Consider the following 17,198-nt stretch of genomic DNA (forward strand, 5'->3'; position numbering starts at 1 on the left):
TCCTTGGGTGGTCTTGGGGGAGTCCCTTCATGGTACCTCCCTGCCAGCCCCATGGAGGCGGGGGTCAGAGCCCCACTCCCGCCCCCACAGGGACTGCTGCAGGGGGACGGAGTGGAACACACTTCTCTGGCCCAGCCCCAGCCCAGTCCCCTCCTGGGCCGTTGGGAGATGGAGGGGGATGAGGGCCGACCACTGCTGGGGCTGTGGAACACGGGCAGCACTGGGCTCTCCTCTGCTGGCGCCATCTTCATCATGCTCAAGTCTGCGCTGGGTGCCGGGCTGCTCAGCTTCCCCTGGGCATTCAGCAAGGCTGGGGGTGCCGTGCCTGCCATCCTGGTGGAACTGGTAAGAGAATGGGGGCTGCCCTCGGGGATGGGGATGGACAAGGATGGGGGAGAAGGGTGGGGATGAGGACAGGGACACTGCAGTGCTGGCAGAGCCTGTTTGTGTCTGCTGGGATCTTGGTGCCCGAAAGGAAGCTGAGGTTGTGGCAGAAGTGGGATCAGGCTGAAAACAGAGGTTCAGCTTTTCACACCACGTTTGTCACTGGAGCTCTGGGACCCTTCCTGCTGCAAGGTGTGCAGAACCCACGCCAGGACAAAGGAAACCGCTGCCACCCTTTGCACCTCTTACACCAAAGTCAATTTGTGCCTCAACCTAAAGCACAATTTCGTCGTTGGTCCCCTACGTACCCTGAAAACCTCAATCCAACCCCTAAGGACCACACAGAACCGTTTCTTCCCCGCCTTCCCCCTTCTCTCTGAGGCCGCTGCCAAGAGGATGGGTCGGCACTGGGGCTGACCCGAACCCCCCTGCGTGTCCCCACGAGGGGCCGGGTGCTCCCGCTGTGTCCCACAGGGCTCGCTGGTGTTCCTGGTGAGCGGGCTGGCGGTGCTGGGCTACGCGGCGGCGCTCAGCGCCCAGCCCACCTACCAAGGCGTGGTGCGGGCGGTGTGCGGCCCGGCGGCGGGGAGACTCTGCGAGCTCTGCTTCCTTCTCAACCTCTTCATGATCGCCGTGGCTCTGCTGAGGGTGGTGGGCGACCAGCTGGAGAAACGTGAGCTGCTGGGGGCTGAGGGCAGGCAGGCGCCGCCCGCGGCGCTGGGTGCAGCTGTGTCCCCGCAGTGTGCGACTCGCTGTACCCGCCCGGCGCGCTGAGCGAGGGCTCCCCGTGGTTCGTGGATCAGCGCTTCACCCTCCCGGCGCTCTGTGCCCTGGTCATCTTCCCGCTGTCCGTGCCCAGGGAGATCGGCTTCCAGAAGTACTCCAGGTACGGCCGCGTTGTCCCGTGCCTGCAGCCGCCCCGTGCTGGGGTGGCAGCCCGCGGGTCCCCCGGGGCCCTGTTCCGTGCCCGCCCCCCATCTCTCCGTCCCCGCAGCATCCTGGGCACGCTGGCCGCCTGCTACCTCACGCTGGTCATCGTCCTTAAGTACCACCTGCAGGGTGGGAGTCTGGGACTCCCGCAGGCTGCCCGACCCCCCAGGTAAGGCAGCGCCGTAGTCCCCCTGACCCACCCCAGCGGTGGCAGCAGCCCCCAGCCCTCCCAAGCTGGCACGCGGGAGGTTCTGCAGAGGGATGGCTGATACTACCGAGGTCCCCTCTGCTGCTGACACCTGGTGTTCTTTGCTCTTCCTTCCCATCGTGTTGCAGGGCCTCCTCCTGGGCCTCCATGTTCAGCGTCATCCCCACCATCTGCTTTGGGTTCCAGGTATGTCCCCACCCGTAGGGTGCAGTTGGGATGGGTTCCCTCTGGGGAGCTGCAGGCAGGAGGTGTCCCTGGGAGCACCGCTGTGGGCTGCAGCAGGAGGGGAGGTGGCCATGCTGTCCCCCTGCAGTGCCACGAGGCCTGCGTGGCCATCTACAGCAGCATGCGCAACCAGAGCTTCTCCCACTGGGTGGCCATCTCCACGCTTTCCATGCTCATCTGCCTCCTCATCTACTCCCTCACTGGTAACCCCAGCACCGCCGCTTCCTTTCCTGGGGGTCTGTGGATCCTCTCTCCTTCCTGCTGCTGTGCCCCACTCCTGCTGGTGGCACGGGGCACTGTTATCCCCACCCTGATGACAGTCCATGGCCACCTCCCTGCCCGCAGGGCTCTATGGCTACCTGACCTTTGGCGAGGACGTGGCCCCCGACGTCTTGATGTCCTACCCCGGGAACGACCCTGTTGTCATCGTTGCCCGCCTGCTCTTTGGTGTCTCCATCGTCACCATCTACCCCATTGTGGTGCTGCTGGGACGGTGAGTGGGCATTGCTGGGTCATCCCTATCCCCTCTGTCCCTCCCACGTCTCCCCGCTCCCTAAGCTGTCCCCACCACTCAGGTCGGTGGTGCAGGACCTGTGGGCACACCCCAAGCTCAGGGCTACGCTTGTGTCTGAGAGGCACGAGCGGCAGAGCCGGGTGGCACTGACCATCTCATGGATGGCTGCCACACTCGCCATCGCCTTGTTTGTCCCTGACATCGGCAAGGTCATTGAGCTCATCGGCGGCATCAGTGCTTTCTTCATCTTCATCTTCCCAGGCAGGCACAGGGAGGGGGAGGGATGGGAGGATGTGGGGCCTTTTTGGTCTTGCTGCCGGCTCTGTACCCACAAGGTTGGAGCTGAGCACCTGTGCTGGTGGCAGGGCTGTGCCTGGTGTGCATGACGGGGACACAAGCCATTGGGACACCCAAAAAGTGAGTGCAGGCTTGGGGGTGGGACAGGGCACAGGGTCTCCCTGGTTGATGGTTGGGGTACAGGGACCCCATGGGAATATAGGTGATGGGGTGGGAACCCTATGGGGAAGGAGGGAGGGGAATTTGGGGCAGCACTTAATGTGGGACGTGGGGGCTGTGATGGGTTGGAGGAGTTGGTGTGAGGGCATTGCCCAGGTATAAGGAGGGCATTGAGGGTGTGCTCAGGTGTAAGGGTTATGCACGGGCATCGTGGGTGTGCCTGGGTGTCAGAGTTGCCAGTGTACCAGGGATACGCCCAGGACTTGGAGAGGTGCAAGCACAGTAGAGATGGGCTCAGGTATCAGGGATGTATCCAGGTGTCAGAGCTGTGCTCATACACTGAGAAGGTGTCCACTAATCACGGATGTGTCCATACATCAGGGATGTGTTGTGGTTTCAGGGATGTGCTCATCTTATCAGGGGATGTCCCCTGTGCCAGGGATGTGCCTGCAGGGGTGACTGGGAGGGAAGGTGGGCCCATGGAGCTGGGACCCCACAGCCCCAGGGTTTGGGTTGGAGATGCTGGGGGCCAGAGGGACTTGGTGCTTAATGAAGGGTGGCCCTTGGGTACTCGCTGGGCACTGTGCCCCCATAGCTGTGCCTGGGGCAGTTTGGGGAGATGACCCCCACCCACCCCGTTCTGTGCTCCTTGCCCACCTGGTGCTGGTGACCTCATGATGGAGCAGCAGCGCAACCTGGGGGTAAGTGTCACTCCTGGGGTGCTCAGGGTGGCACCAGTAGCCACTGAGTCTGCCCTGGTGGCAGTGTAGTGAGGGCACATCCCATGGGGTGGCAGCCAGGCTTCTGACCAGGCATTATGTGTCACTGCACAGGAGCTGGAGCAGCATGGGACCCTGCGAAGACTGATCCCTGCTGAAGCGGGGGCTGTGTCCCACATCTCAACTCGTGTCTCTGCAGGGCTGTGCTCATCACCTGGGGTGTCGTCTCTGTGCTGGGGGGCACCTTCGTGTGCGGGCAGAGCGCTGCCCTGGCTGTGATGGGGCTGCTGCATTGAGGGGATGTGTAGCCCCATGTCCTCCCACATCCCCCCACCATCCTATCCCAGACACAGCCACACTGCAGCTGGCTCCCATCATGGTTTATTCAGTATTATCAATTCTGTTGTTCTATCGTTAATAAAAGCTTGGGTAGAGGGGAGGACACCTTGTGAGGCCCTGTCATTCCCCCATGGGGCTGGGCAGGATGGGGCAGAGTGTGCACAGACAGACAGACAGGCACACACAGACTTACAGACCCTGGGACTGGGGGATCAGCCACCCTCGGGCCTGCGAGGCACCTACCTCCACCCCACTGGGGCCCCAAGTGCCCTGCAGATCTCCATCCCTCTTCCCTCCCTTGTGCTGGATCTACCCATCAGAGACCCCAGTACACACCTCCTGCATACTGAGGGGTCTGCTCCCACCATATCCACCTCATCATCACCCCCTCCCAGGCCACAAAGAGCCAACCCCATGTAGGGAGAGGTGCCCCAGGAGTGGGGCAGCTCAGGGTGAGGTGCTGCTGATGGGGGACAAGGGGAGTTCCTTTGCTGCAGACAGGTGACAATCACACTCCCCTCTGGCCAACACAATGCGGGGGACAGTGCCTGGCAGGGGGTGGGGGGCACAGCCAGGTTCCTGCACGGTCAGTCTTGGCTCAGGGTGCACCAGGCAGCTGCAGGGGAAATCACTTGGAGTCACCCAGTGTCACCCCAGCACACATCCCTTCAGCTCCACCACTCACTGTGCTCCCACTGCCGAGGGGTTGCTTGTGCCCCCACCCCGGGTCCTACCTGGCACAGCCACAGTGGAGATGGTCTCAGGCTGGCTCAGCGCATCCACCTTGACATGCTGGAAGCCCTTGCAGGTGGCACTCTGCAGGTGCCTGCGGTGTGTTACAGCCCAGAATCACCATCCTGTCTGCCCCAAATCATCCCACACTCTGAGGGAAAGAAGCCAGATCTCTGCTCCCTGTGCCCTCCCCCATGCCCCCCATCCCTTCACCACCCAACCCCACTTGTCCATCCAGCCTGCCTGAACCCTGCAGACACAAGGGACCCCCACTCCTGCCACCAGAAAGGGGACAGCAGACCCTCCCCACATGTCCGAGGCAACAGCTCAGCCAAGCCCTGCTCTCACCCCACCAAGCTTCCCCAATCCCCCCAGCTGGCAGCTTCCTACCCATCCCACTCTACCTCTTCCAGTCCTCCTCGGTCTCCCAAAACTCATAGACGATGAAGGTGACTCCGTCGGGCAGCTTGACTGCAGTGACACTGGCAGTGGTGGGGTGAGAATGAGCCGTTGTGGGCATCCCTGGGCCCCACGGCCTTCCCCATGGGGGCACCCCCAGTTGTTGTCCTTGCAGCCACTGAGGGTGCCCCCAGTTCCCAGCACCCCAACCTCCCGCTGACTCCATCCCCTGTGCCCCCCCGGTACGCACTGGAAGCAGTCCCGCTCCCCAGCCACGCTCTTCAGGTACTGCTTCAGGGAGCTGCAGAACTCGCCCAAGTGCTTGTGTGACACCGTCATCTCATCCCGCACCAGGAGCAGGTACTGGGGTGAGAGCAGCATGTGAGACCTGATGTGTGCAACATCCCATCCAGGGACATCGTGCGGGGCACCACGGGGTGATGATGGTGGCAGAGCCACATGCTCACCGTGCAAGCTGTGCTCTCGCTGTCCGAAAGCCGCTGGTGCAGGTCAAACCAGAGAGTCTGCAAAGGGGAAAGGGAGGATGGGGCAGCGTGTCCCTCTTGGTGTCCACTGCTTGGGGACAGCCACTGAGAGACCCCTGGTGAAGGAGGAGCGTTGCAGTGGTCTGGGGGCAGCGGTGCCCCATAAGGGGGGAAGGGAATGGAGTCACCTCCTGCCCTGGATACACTGGAAGCTTGAAGAAGCCCAGCCTGTGCCCATGGGAAGCACCAGATGTGAGCTGATATCTGGGGACGCATGGCATAATGGAGACCTTGGTGAAGCATAGGCCAGGGACTTGGCACATGACCCCACATCACTCCATCTGCCCTAGAATGGCCCCAAACTGCCAACACTGCATTTCTCCCAAGAGAAATCGTTGTTCCACACTCTTCTGCCTTGAAAGCGTTTGGCAAACGTCAAGGGTTTTGGAAACTCCTCCGGCACCTCAGTATTCCCTCTGCCTGTCCCTAGATGGAGTAACGCTGCCTCTGTGAGAGGCTTCAACTCCTTCATCTATAGGAACATGAAGTTTAAGCAAAGCACTCTTGCCAATGGTGGAGGTGGCCAGGGTGATGCTGGGCAAGCGCAGTCCCTACCTTGTCCTCCAGCCTGCCAATGAGTGCGGCCAGCCTGCCGATCTGCCCCTCCAGCCCGTCCTGCCTGGGCTCGGGAGCACCTGCGGGAACACAGAGCAAAAGGCACCCGTGGGCATGCACCCAGCACCTGCAATGTGCTGCCGCGGGCTGCTGGGGCAGCAGCAGCTCTGTCCACTCACCGCTCTGGCTGCTCTTCCCGTGGCCCTGGGGCACAATGCGGCCGGGGGCTGCGTAGCTGGGCACAGGACTGCCATGCCAGGCCTCCGTCAGCGTCAGGCCAGCTGGGCCAGGGCACTGCCTGCAAGGAAGTGGGTGCTGGAGATGGGCCAGGCACCAATGGGTAGATGTTTCACAGCCCTCTGATTCTCTGCTTTTTAGGCCACCCCTGATGCAAGAGATCAGTTTTTTTGTGGTTCCCCCCCCTCCCTCCCCCAGTGATTTTCACCATGAGAAAAAAGCTCCAATGCCCTTCATGATGAGCGAGGTCCACACACCAGCAAAAAACAACGGACAGTGAGGACTTTCAGCAGCTCTGTTTGTCACTTCCTTCTCCCCACCAGCCCGTGCTATTCCCATCTGCTCTGCACCACGCCTTGCTGAGCCTTCCACAATGGGAGATGAAGCCAACAGACGCTCAGAGCACTCCTCCCAGTACAGTCCGGGGACACCACAGCACCACAGCACCCGTGGCCCTCTCAGTTTGTGTATGTCAGAGCCGCTCGGTCAGCATCCCATAGCGCCCCCAGCTGGGGCTGTTTGGGCAATCCTGCAGGAACCCGTTGGTATTTCAGCCCTGGCTGAGATGAATCTTGAAGCAATCTCCTCCACCTTCCTCAGGCTTTCCCCTGAGGATGGGGAACAGTGATGGGGATGAATAGTGATGTGATGGGGGAGTGGGAATGGGGTGGGATGGAGATGGAGATGGAGACATCGTGGGCTGTCCCAGCACATCCCAGACACAGCCACCAGGTCCCAAGGGTGGCTTTGCTCAGAGGAGAGTCCCAAGAGCTCCTGGGGAAGCTGGGAAAGACAGCTGCTCCACCAGTTCCTCTTACAGGGCCATGAGCCCCTGTAAAAGTCCCTCATAATGAGACCAGCTGAGAAGCATGGGCGGAGGGGAGAGGCAGTGGCTGACCTGGAGGGGTTGGTCTGCTCATCAATGGCATCCACGGCGCTCTCCACCGAGCTCAGCAGTGACTGGGTCTGGTTGGCCGTCTCCTTCAGCAGGAAGCGGGTGACAAACTGGTCCACATTGCTGCCGCTTTCATACACCTGTGTGCAGGGACAGCACGGTAATGTTCAGCTGGGTCTGGTGGGAATCACTGATAAATTAACACATGTGAGGTAATGAAACTAACCTTGCTTCAGCCCTGCTCCAAACAGAGTTCCATCTCACCTTGTTCAGCCTCAAAGTGGTTTTCAAATGGATTTGTCCCAATTGCTTTGAATTGAGCAAATTTCTTTTTCTTTTTTTTTTTTTACTCTTGTGTGATAGAGGCTCCCACAGTAATCCAAGCCCTCTAGAGAGGGGAAATAATCAATGGCACTCCGATTTTCTTAAAGCACTTGGAGTCTCTTCACCAGCACAGCCCTTCTGCTGCTCTGCCATGTGCTCCTCCCACCTCCCATGGGCCACTGGCACAACTGGACTGACACCAGAACAACCAGATCAACACCAGCACAGCTCTACCAATGCCAACTCAACCAGACTGACACAAACCCAACCAGACTGACAACAGCCCAACTGGTCCAACGCTGTCCCAGCACCACCCTAACCAGCCCAACAAACACCAGTCCAACTGGTCTCACCCCAGCCTATCTGGGCCAACATCAGCCCAAGCAGGCACACTGCATGGTGTTACAATGTCTGATAAATAATTGTCAGTAGAAAAGAAAGGCAGGGTGGGCTGCTGGGGCCATAGCGATGATGCCCACCTGGTGCAAGTGGGTAGGACAGGAAGAGCAATGGCAAAACCCCGAGTCAGCTCAGGCTGCCTATTTCATGACAGCAGCAAAAACATCCAGAAGAATCCCCGTTGTTCGTTTGCTCTGCTGTGAAAAGGAGCAGGTGTTCCCAAAGAGGGCTTCAATGGGGTGAATTAAATGGTTTTCAGTGGGAGGCCCCAGTCTGCAAGGACATGGTGTGGGAACATTTGCTAAGCATTCGGGTGGGGGAAAGGATAGATGCATTCTCAAATACTCCTGAATTCCTGAACAATCTCCCAGTATTCACACTCATGCTAAGGAGGGGTATTAAACTGACAAATCTCATTGGCAAAAACACATAATTGCATTTGAGATCTGAACCCATTTCTTCAGCATTTTCCCCTCACCACTGATTCCTCCCTGGGGCCTTGCACACGGGAGCCTGTGCAAAACCGAGGCATAAATACATTAATCAGGCTCTTGAGCAGGCTCGGCTATAATTACAGATGAGTTTTGATTAAGCCCCAGCAACCAGCCCTGCTCTGATTGCAGGTGCTGGGGCAAAGGCTGAGCTGCGCACAGTCTCTGTTACGAAGCTGGAAATGAATTGATCGAATAAACCAGGAGCTGTGCTTCAATTTGCCCCCAGTTTCCTGCTGCCCTCCAGGACTCCATTGCTTGCATCCTACCAGCACCACTGCACAATTTCTCATCAAGTCAGGCACACGAGCCTGTTCCTTTTGGAAAATAAAAGGTTTTAAGAAGGTGTGGACTATGCACGTGCTTTGTGTTGGTGTTCCCTGCCCTGGGAAACCAGATGACCTATTGCCTAACGAAGTATAAAAGTAATGCTCAGTTCTTAATGAGCCACAAATCTCCCTGTGGTGTTTCCACAGGTTTCTCCTGTAGAAGTGTTCATCCTGAGAAGCTTGTTCCTGCCCTCTCCTGTAGTCACTGGTTTGATATGGTGGTCAATGAAAACCCACAGCCCCGTGATCCTGCTGTCTCCATGGGAAGAACTGGAAGCACTGTATCTTTGTGGGTACAGGTCAGCCATCGGGTGAGAAACGCGAGAGCTTAAAAAGCAGCTGCTTGTTGCTGAGGTAAACAGCTGATTGCAGAGCTATTAAAATCCCATTGCGTTAAAAGTGATTTCAGGAGGATTTTCTTGAACTGTGCTTTTCAAAACCTGATCAGCTATAGAGCTCTGGGTGCAGGGAATGGGCCGAGGGGCTCAGAACATCCGGGGAGCGCTCCCTCACAGCCACAAGGATGAATCCAGGTTGTTCCCCAAAGCCACCCCTGTTTCCTCCCAAAAAGCAGTTCTTTACCTCCACTAATACCTCGGTGCTTGTGAGGCCAGATATGACAGGAGTTCTACGTGGGTCCGAGACCAACAGCTCTGAAATGAAAATCAATGATTTTTTCTCTTTTTCCCTCATTTAACGAATAACTGTGGCCATCTGCCAGCCCAGCTGTGACATCTGCACTCAGGAGTGTGCTCTGAGCTCCTTGGCAATCCCTCCAGCTCTGCTGGAGTAAATGTCCCCTTTGGCATTGTAAAAACAAGTCATTAAGACGACCAACTCCAGAGGAATCCTTCCCATGGTCTTATTAAAACATTCGTTAGCCTGTCGTAGGGAGATGTAATGAGGTTTGGTCTTATTAATTCCACCCCGAAGAGATATCTCTTACTTCTTTTGCCCAGGAAGTTAAAATATTTATGGGGATAATAAAATAATTGCTTTGTGACAGGAGATCCTGGAGGGGTGTATCTCAGAAAGCTTCTCTTTTTCATCTAACTGGTTCATTAATTCAACACTAGAAAGACTTTGGTACCAGAGATGCTGCCCTGCCACACAGCATTGTATTAGCAAGCTTGGTCTGATGGTGCTAATTAGCAGCAGATCCTCATTTGTACTAAAGAAGTGAATTGCAGAGGCAGAAGTCTGACAGGAGATGCTGAACCTCGCTTTACACTGTGCTGGGCTTCCATCTCTCCTGAGACTCACCATAAGAGAACATCTTCTCTGCAGCTTGAAATTCTGGCACAGATGAAATAAAGCACCTTGCCACCATCTGCCTGTGGAAACCCAGGCTGTAATTTTGGTGCCATGAGCTCTTGGACCTGCTGACACTGCAGACAAACCTCCCTCGCTGGTGTCACAAACTGGTCCCCAAAATAGGGCTCCAGTAACCATGTTCCTGTGGGTATCAAATGGCTGAAAAAGGACATTGTCAATGTTGTTGAGCATCTCAAAGCCTCTTGCTGGCATTTCTAAAGGTCATCATTCATCTCATTAAGACTCCAGGACGTGAAATATAAATGATGCTCATGTGCTGAAAGGCCCGTTGCAGCTCTTTGCCTTACAGAGCCTCAGCACTGAGCACCAGCATTCCCAGCACTGCCTTTGGGTGACAGAGGCCAAACTGGGTGACATTTGCTGAGCTCGGAGACCTGGCAGTCTCTCCAGTTGCTAAGAACACTGACCCCAGCTGAAACACACCAATAGAGCCAAGGCTCTGAGCCGATGAGGCTGCTCAAGCAAAACCAAAGTCAATTATATTCCTTTAATTGTTTCTTAAAAAAAAAAAAAAATCCAAACCAACCTATGGGAAAACCTATTGGCATGGCCATGAAGCAGCTCTACCCACCTCTTCCTGGGTGTTTGCAGGGTTATCTCCCACCACCCAACACTTCACAAATCAGGCATGTAGAGCAATGCTGCCTCAGAACAGCGATTCTAATTCCTCACTCATGATTGCCTGCTTTCTTCCAAGAGATTTTGTCTTGTAATTAGAATAACACCCAGGCCTTCCTCTTGCTCCTTCCCCGCTCCGCGCTCTTAACTCCCTCCAGAAGTGGGGGCTGAGAGCTGATTGCCTGGCACATAATCAGTAGCAGAAACCTGAGGAGAACAGACACTGAAATATTTGATAAATGAGAACATTACCATATGAAAGACCCTCAGCCTTCCTGAAACAGGGGGAAAACAAATGAGACAACTGTTCAGATAAAAGGAACTATGGCACTGCATGGATTTAAAAAATAAAGATTATAAATTCCTCCCTTATAAATCCCATCACACTGTGCCATTGAAGACCTCCTTCAGACTGCATAGGTTTCTCCAGCTGTATTTTGAGGCCAGGGCTGGGGGCAGGGGGTTGTCCCCAGGGGAAGGCAGGACCCAATGAGTACAGCTCAGTGTCACTCCTCTTGACATCTGTCATCTCCTGCAGGGCCCTTCTGAGCAATTTGCTGCAGAATGTCTTTCTCCTTGTTATCAGAGGAACTTCCCATATACAGAATGCACACCTTGATCTACAGGATGCCACAGAAAGGCGTTTTTACACCTCGTCCATGTAGTTGCCCTCTGACCACACAACTTAGCTGACTTCACAAGCAATAGCCTTCAGGTGGGAGGGGAGGAAGGGAAATCATAGAACCATAGAACAGCTTTGGTTTGGAGGTGACCCTAAAGATCTTCTAGTTCGAGCCCTGTGGCTGGGTGCCCCCCAGCTCAGTCTGCCCAGAGCCCCATCCAGCCTGTCCCTGAGCACCCCCAGAGATGGGGCACCCACGGCTCTCTGGGCAGCTGTGCCAGGGCCTCACCGCCCTCCGAACAAATAATTTTTTACCGAAACCTAGATTTCCCCTAAATTAAATGCAAGTAATTTCCTCTTGTCCTATCACTGTACACCCAAGTAAAATGATGGTTTTCTCCCTGCTTATAAGCTCCCTTCAAGTACTGAAAGATCACAATGTGATCAAAGTCCTCCCAGAGCCTTTTCTACTCCAGACTGAACAAGACTACCTCTCTCAACCTTTATTCACAGGAGAGATGCTCCAGCCCTCTGACCATCATCACGTCCTCCTCCACTCCAACAGCTCTGTCCCTCCTGTACTGGAGGTCCCAGGCCTGGACACAGTTCTCCAGGTGGAGCCATTCAAGGGCAGAGTAAAGGAGGACAACCCCCTCCCTTGTCCTGCTGCCACCCCTCTGTTGATGCAGCCCCAGATGTTGTTGGCCTTCTGGGTTACAAGCACACACTGCTGGCTCATGTCCAGCTTTTCATCTTCCAGGATGCCCATATCCTTCTCATCAGGGTTCTTCTCCCTGTCTGTACTCCTATCTGGGATTGCCCTGACAAGTGCAACACCTTGTTGAAGCTCTTTAGGCTCTCATGCACCCACTTCTGAGCTGGTACAGTTCCCTCTGGCATCTCTTCTTTCTACAAGTCAAGTGCACTACTCAGCTTGGTGTCATCTGCAAACTTGCTGAGGGAAGACCCTACTCTACAGGAAGTCTACAGGGGCACGGTCAGCAGGATCTCCAGAGCACGTGTTATTCTCTCTTGCAGTGAGAAGGGAACATGAATTTTGCAGTGACAGAGAGGCAGAGGAGCAGTGAATAAACATATTAGTTTAAAAACAAGCTCCAGGAGAGTCCTTCTCAAGCTGCATTCTCCCTGCTGAGCTTGGCAGCCTGGCTGGAAGTGGCATGTGGTCCCATGGTCTGGCAAGGAGTGTGCTCTGGATGGCACTGCATGGAGAATTGCTTTCTGCTCTGGAGCCCAAGCAGGAAAGCTGGGGAAGATTCAGTTCCTGCAGAAGTGAAATACCCCCTTCTGCTAGGATTTCTGATGAAATCTGTTTGGAAATTCCCTTTGGAAATGCTTTCTGGGAGGCTGAATTAATGCCTTGTTTCCTCTTAGATTATTCCTGGAAAATACAGCTGCACAACTTTTACAGAAATCCACATCATTTAGTTATCTTGCTATACAAGACTGAAATCATTCAGCATTTCTGAACAAAAGCATTTCATTCAGATTACAGGTCATTGGCTCTCACCAACCCATTTTCCAGGTGTCACTGTCAGCCCACGTCTCACATAGAAAGGGAAAGCAGGATTTAGTTAACGTACAGCAGTGCCTGAGAAACTGTATTAGGTGAAACCCTCTTCTGAAAGCAGAATGGGAGTGACTGAAAAAAAGGACATAATATCTGGTAAACTTAATTCTGGCAGGTAAGAATGCAAACAAGAGCACTATATATTGCTGCTCTGGACTGTGCAACGAAATGAAACAAATGCCACATCCCTCTTTTTTAGCACTGAGTACAGCAGCAGATGGTGCACGGTGTTGCCTGCTCCTCTGCAGGCACTGCTGCTGGAGAAGGTGATGGGTAAGCCACAAACGTGCCTAGTGCTGCTTTATTTCTAGATGTTAATTGCAAGGCATGAGGAGGCATAATTGAGCTCCGAACCTGCTGGCTTTGGAGGTGGGTGTTGGAGAAGTGAAATCGGCTGCTGTGCTGGGTGAGAGCTGCAAGAGAGCATCCTGCTCACAGACCCCAGGGAAATCAGGCACACAGTCATTTCCTCAACAATGGAAAGGATACATGACAGCAATTGGGCACTGGAATGCATGGCATCTGCATAAATTAACATGACATATCTAATTTCTGTTGGCCAGTCTATCTGTGTGTCCATAAGTTGTTGATGGATCAGCTGTTGTCCACTTAAGGAAAGCAGACCTTTATGATCTGCAAGTTCTCTTATCTGAACAAGGATTCTTGTAGGAGGTTTGGGTGCAGGAGAGGTGTGTAACGTACCAAGCCTTGGGCTTTCCAGTGACCAGCACAGAACCACAGAATGTCCAGGGTTTGAAGGGAGCACAAGGATCATGAATCTCATGGATCATGGGTCCCTGCCCCATGCGAGGCCACTTTGGCTCTGCTATTTGCCCACCGTGCCATGAAGCATCCTCTGAGGGTTGTATGAGAACATATTCTGCTGTTGGCTTTTTTTAGATCTCAGAAGTTCATTTCCATTCTTTCCAATTTAACTTTGCATTTTGCACAGTCATTGGCAGTCACTGAGCGCAGCATGGTCATCTCCATATCGGAAAATAATTACAATAACAGATCTTGTTTTGCTGTATGAGACCTTCCACCGCCGAATCTAATTACTGTTGATACTTTATGAGCTCCTCCAGCTCAAGATAATTGCTGCTTTCTCTTCTTACGAACAAGAAATAATCAGTTGTCTTTTAAGGTGAGAAATACAAACAGCAATTAAATGCCACGGTTATTGGCCCCTCTGAGAGCGCAAGGCACTTCTCAACAGGAGTGTGGCAATAAGGAAGTCAGGCTTTGTGTATTGTTTGCAGAGTACTGTTAAGAACTGGGGAGAGAGGGAGAGAATTAGGAACATTTCCAACTGCTCCCATTGGGCACCAGCACCTCCCTGGGTGCAGCTGCAGTGCACTGCTGTGCGTGCTGTCAGTCTGCGTGGCTCTAACAAACCTGCAGCCAAAGGGTTGTACAGGGTGAATGTCACAAAGTCTCTGCAATCCTGAACGTTTCTATGAAAACATGTCCAGAATTAAGGCATTGCTGCATGTAATTAAAGTTGCCAGGATGCCTCTGCTATCTAAGTACTGAAGATGAGTTTCTCTCCCACCTAAACCAGCTTATTTTCTGTCTTTTCTCGCTGTCTTTATTTTTTTTCCCCAGTTCCTTCCTTGAACAAAGTGCCTGTTTTTTGAATAATTCATTGATCAGGTTTGTATCACTTTGTTCACAAAATCACTGCAGGGGCTGGTGTTTTTCATGAAATCCTAATTTGCCAGCTCCTTGCTTGCCTTCCCAAAGCAGTGAGCAGCAGCACTGCTTGGTTGACAAAAGGTAACAGTGAAGTGCTGGGGCTGCCCTCCTCCCGCCTGACTGTAGACATCTGTCCATCTGTCCATCTGCACCCAAGGGGCCTCGTGGCCTCTGGTCGGTCAGAGCCCCTGTGCATGGTGCTCTGCATCCCCCAGCCCCTTCCCACCGATCTCTCGGTGCGTGACATCTCAGGATTAGGCAGATAACCTTCAGACTTTGCAATTAGGGCAGGTGAATCCTGCCCCAGGTTACTGAATCAAGGGGGAGAACAGTGCTCTGGTGAAGGCAGCGAGCTGGGACTATGAATAAGGTTCTGTAACAGAACTCTTGTGCAAGTTGGTATTGTTATGCTCACATTTCTAATATAAAGGCAGGGCATGAGACATCCTCCTCTCTCAACGTGCAGGAAAGTATTAGTCATGTGTATGTGAAGCAGTGGTGGAAGACAATACCAACAGAAAGTTGGAGTGCTTTACTGAGATTTCTATTAGCGTGGTAACACATATTCAAAACATTGTTGGCAGATCTGACTGCCAGAAAATTTACTCATAATGAATATAAATGAAGCGTGAGTAGAGCTAGCAACTCAATTAGGAAAAAAAATGAACTACTGCAGTTTTTTTTTGTTTGTTTTGTTTCTCTTCCTCTCATGATGTCTGGTAAAAATTCACAGACATTTCAGACGGATCAGTGTCTGGTCAAAAGTGTTTGCCCTCCTTTTATTATAGAAGGATAGTAATGAGTGAAATGTGGATCTGCACTTCCCATGTGACTTTCCTCACAATCATCCAAAGGGATGGATTACAATAGAGCAAGGAAATCAGGCTCTTCACTCTAAATGGGAAAGTGCAATTTTTGTGAAGACATGGTCTTTGGAGTGTACCAAGCACATCCAAAACACATCACAATATCTCTGATTTTGTGCAGTCCTCTTTTTTTAACCTCCGACCCTTCAAACGCACAGAGCTGCTAACCCAGGTTGTTGGGGCATGGCCGTATGTGAACGCTGCCCTGCCGAGGAGCAGGGCAGAGCTGGGCACTCACGCGCTTGGTGTAGTCCATTGCCTTCAGGATGGAGAGGTTCAGAGTCTCCAGTGAGGCCAGGACGTCTTCGTAGTCTCCCATGTGATCGGCAAAATAGTCTGGGGAAAAAGGACATGATGGGAAGAGTGGATGTATCTTAAATCCACGACCACACGACACAGCAATGTCTATTTATTGAAGGAAAGGAAAATCAGAGGGTGATTCTGGGTGTTTTCACTCCCTAGGCCCTGATCCTAAGACACAACTTGCCCTGAGAGGATGAGAAGGGTTGGGTTATGGTAAAACAGAGCTGTAACACAGAGCAGCTGCCATCAAAAATGGCACTTTACTTCTTTTCCCACTTCTGCATTTGGACACTTCCTCTTGTTTCCAACAGAGAGAGAGACACCTCAAGAGAAATTCCCCTGACAGCCAAAGCATCCAAATGACAAACAGATTTGTCCCGGTGAGGACCTGGCCAGCATCCTCCCCCTGCATTCCCATCCCATTCACAGCCCACATCACAGTTACACGGAGGTTAGATTGGAGGTTAAAAAAAAGTTACACAGCGTGTCCCCACACAGCCGAGGACTCCGCCACCACTAACTGCAGTGTGGCTTCGTTTGTGAGCTACAGAGTCCCTAAGGCCAATGTTTGCAGTGACAACAGCGTGGGGCAGCACAGGACCCAATGAAGCCTTTGGGTACAACTGACACATGTGGCAGCTGAAAGCTGTTCCTTGGCACCGCCAACACTGCTCCCCAGCGCTCAGACTGAGGATTCACACCGCGGTGACACCTCCACTGAATGCAACACGAAATACATTCCAGGAAGCGATCCCACTAATTAGGTTCTCTTGGCTTAATTAGCAGTGCCTATAGCTGTTTACAGCCCTCAACACATCCAAGGGGAAGAAGATTTTGGCAGAGACAGGAATGTCACAACATAATTGACAGCAGCTGTTTGCTGCTCTGCTCTGAGCCAAGCAGCATGTTCTCACTGCAGCGTGCTTTTTTTTGTTGTTCCTCTTATTATTAGTTTACTTGGGGAAAAATAAAAAAGAAAGAGCGTACATTTTTAAAGGCAGAGGAAAACTCTTCTTATAAATCCTGAAATAAAAAGTGCTTTTCAGGGCAGATGAGCTCCTGTGGGCACAGCACGGCTCTTGAGAGCACAAACGATGTGGGAGGAGAGTAGTGTTGCCTTTTGCAGCTTCCAGCTATGCACTTCCATAGCCTTGGCTTCATTCACTCACGGAACACCTAGGGGCAGCTCCTTCTGCCCTGCACAGCACTGCTCCCGGTCCCACATCTGTGGGAGACGATGGGATGCTGTTGCAGTGTGCACTGCCCACCATAGGATGATGTACATCTCCATGCACAGAGCACGACTTGTGTTGCTGGTCTGTTTGCTGTTGCAATATCAGTGTTATTTTATTTAAATTGTAGGTGCATATGCAACTGGGTGATTTTACCTTTGAGTTCAAGGTGTGCTCAGCTATGCAATCTGCCCTGTCACTGGAAGCTCTCTCGGGTCAGGGAGCTCCACAAGTTGCCCAACCTGCCACCAACCCTGA

General features: G+C 53.3%; 2 protein-coding genes across 2 annotated transcripts in view; one reads left to right on the plus strand and one right to left on the minus strand.

Annotated features, from left to right (window-relative positions):
- The first annotated feature begins 121 nt into the window (after positions 1-121).
- SLC38A8 (solute carrier family 38 member 8) lies at positions 122-3,732 on the plus strand. The gene is made up of 10 exons (XM_042886002.1): positions 122-345; positions 859-1,057; positions 1,126-1,270; positions 1,379-1,483; positions 1,651-1,708; positions 1,836-1,950; positions 2,093-2,240; positions 2,323-2,522; positions 2,627-2,678; positions 3,636-3,732. The coding sequence occupies exons 1-10, from the start codon at positions 169-171 to the stop codon at positions 3,730-3,732; spliced, it is 1,296 nt and encodes a 431-aa protein (XP_042741936.1). The 5' UTR covers positions 122-168.
- Positions 3,733-3,801: 69 nt separating this feature from the next.
- Positions 3,802-17,198, minus strand: part of NECAB2 (N-terminal EF-hand calcium binding protein 2) — a 52,410-nt gene continuing 39,013 nt past the window's right edge. Inside the window, exons 5-13 of the mRNA XM_042886068.1 lie at positions 15,644-15,741; positions 7,142-7,278; positions 6,186-6,304; positions 6,007-6,086; positions 5,374-5,430; positions 5,157-5,269; positions 4,912-4,989; positions 4,510-4,601; positions 3,802-4,391 (exon numbers count right to left, since the gene is read on the minus strand). Coding sequence (XP_042742002.1) covers positions 4,363-4,391; positions 4,510-4,601; positions 4,912-4,989; positions 5,157-5,269; positions 5,374-5,430; positions 6,007-6,086; positions 6,186-6,304; positions 7,142-7,278; positions 15,644-15,741 — 803 coding nt within the window. The 3' untranslated portion in view covers positions 3,802-4,362. The remainder of the gene's footprint in view (positions 4,392-4,509; positions 4,602-4,911; positions 4,990-5,156; positions 5,270-5,373; positions 5,431-6,006; positions 6,087-6,185; positions 6,305-7,141; positions 7,279-15,643; positions 15,742-17,198) is intronic.

This window comes from Lagopus leucura, unplaced genomic scaffold (genome assembly GCF_019238085.1).
Source record: "Lagopus leucura isolate 7727_CA_CO unplaced genomic scaffold, USGS_WTPT01 Super-Scaffold_100054, whole genome shotgun sequence".
NCBI classification, from domain to species: Eukaryota; Metazoa; Chordata; class Aves; order Galliformes; family Phasianidae; genus Lagopus; species Lagopus leucura.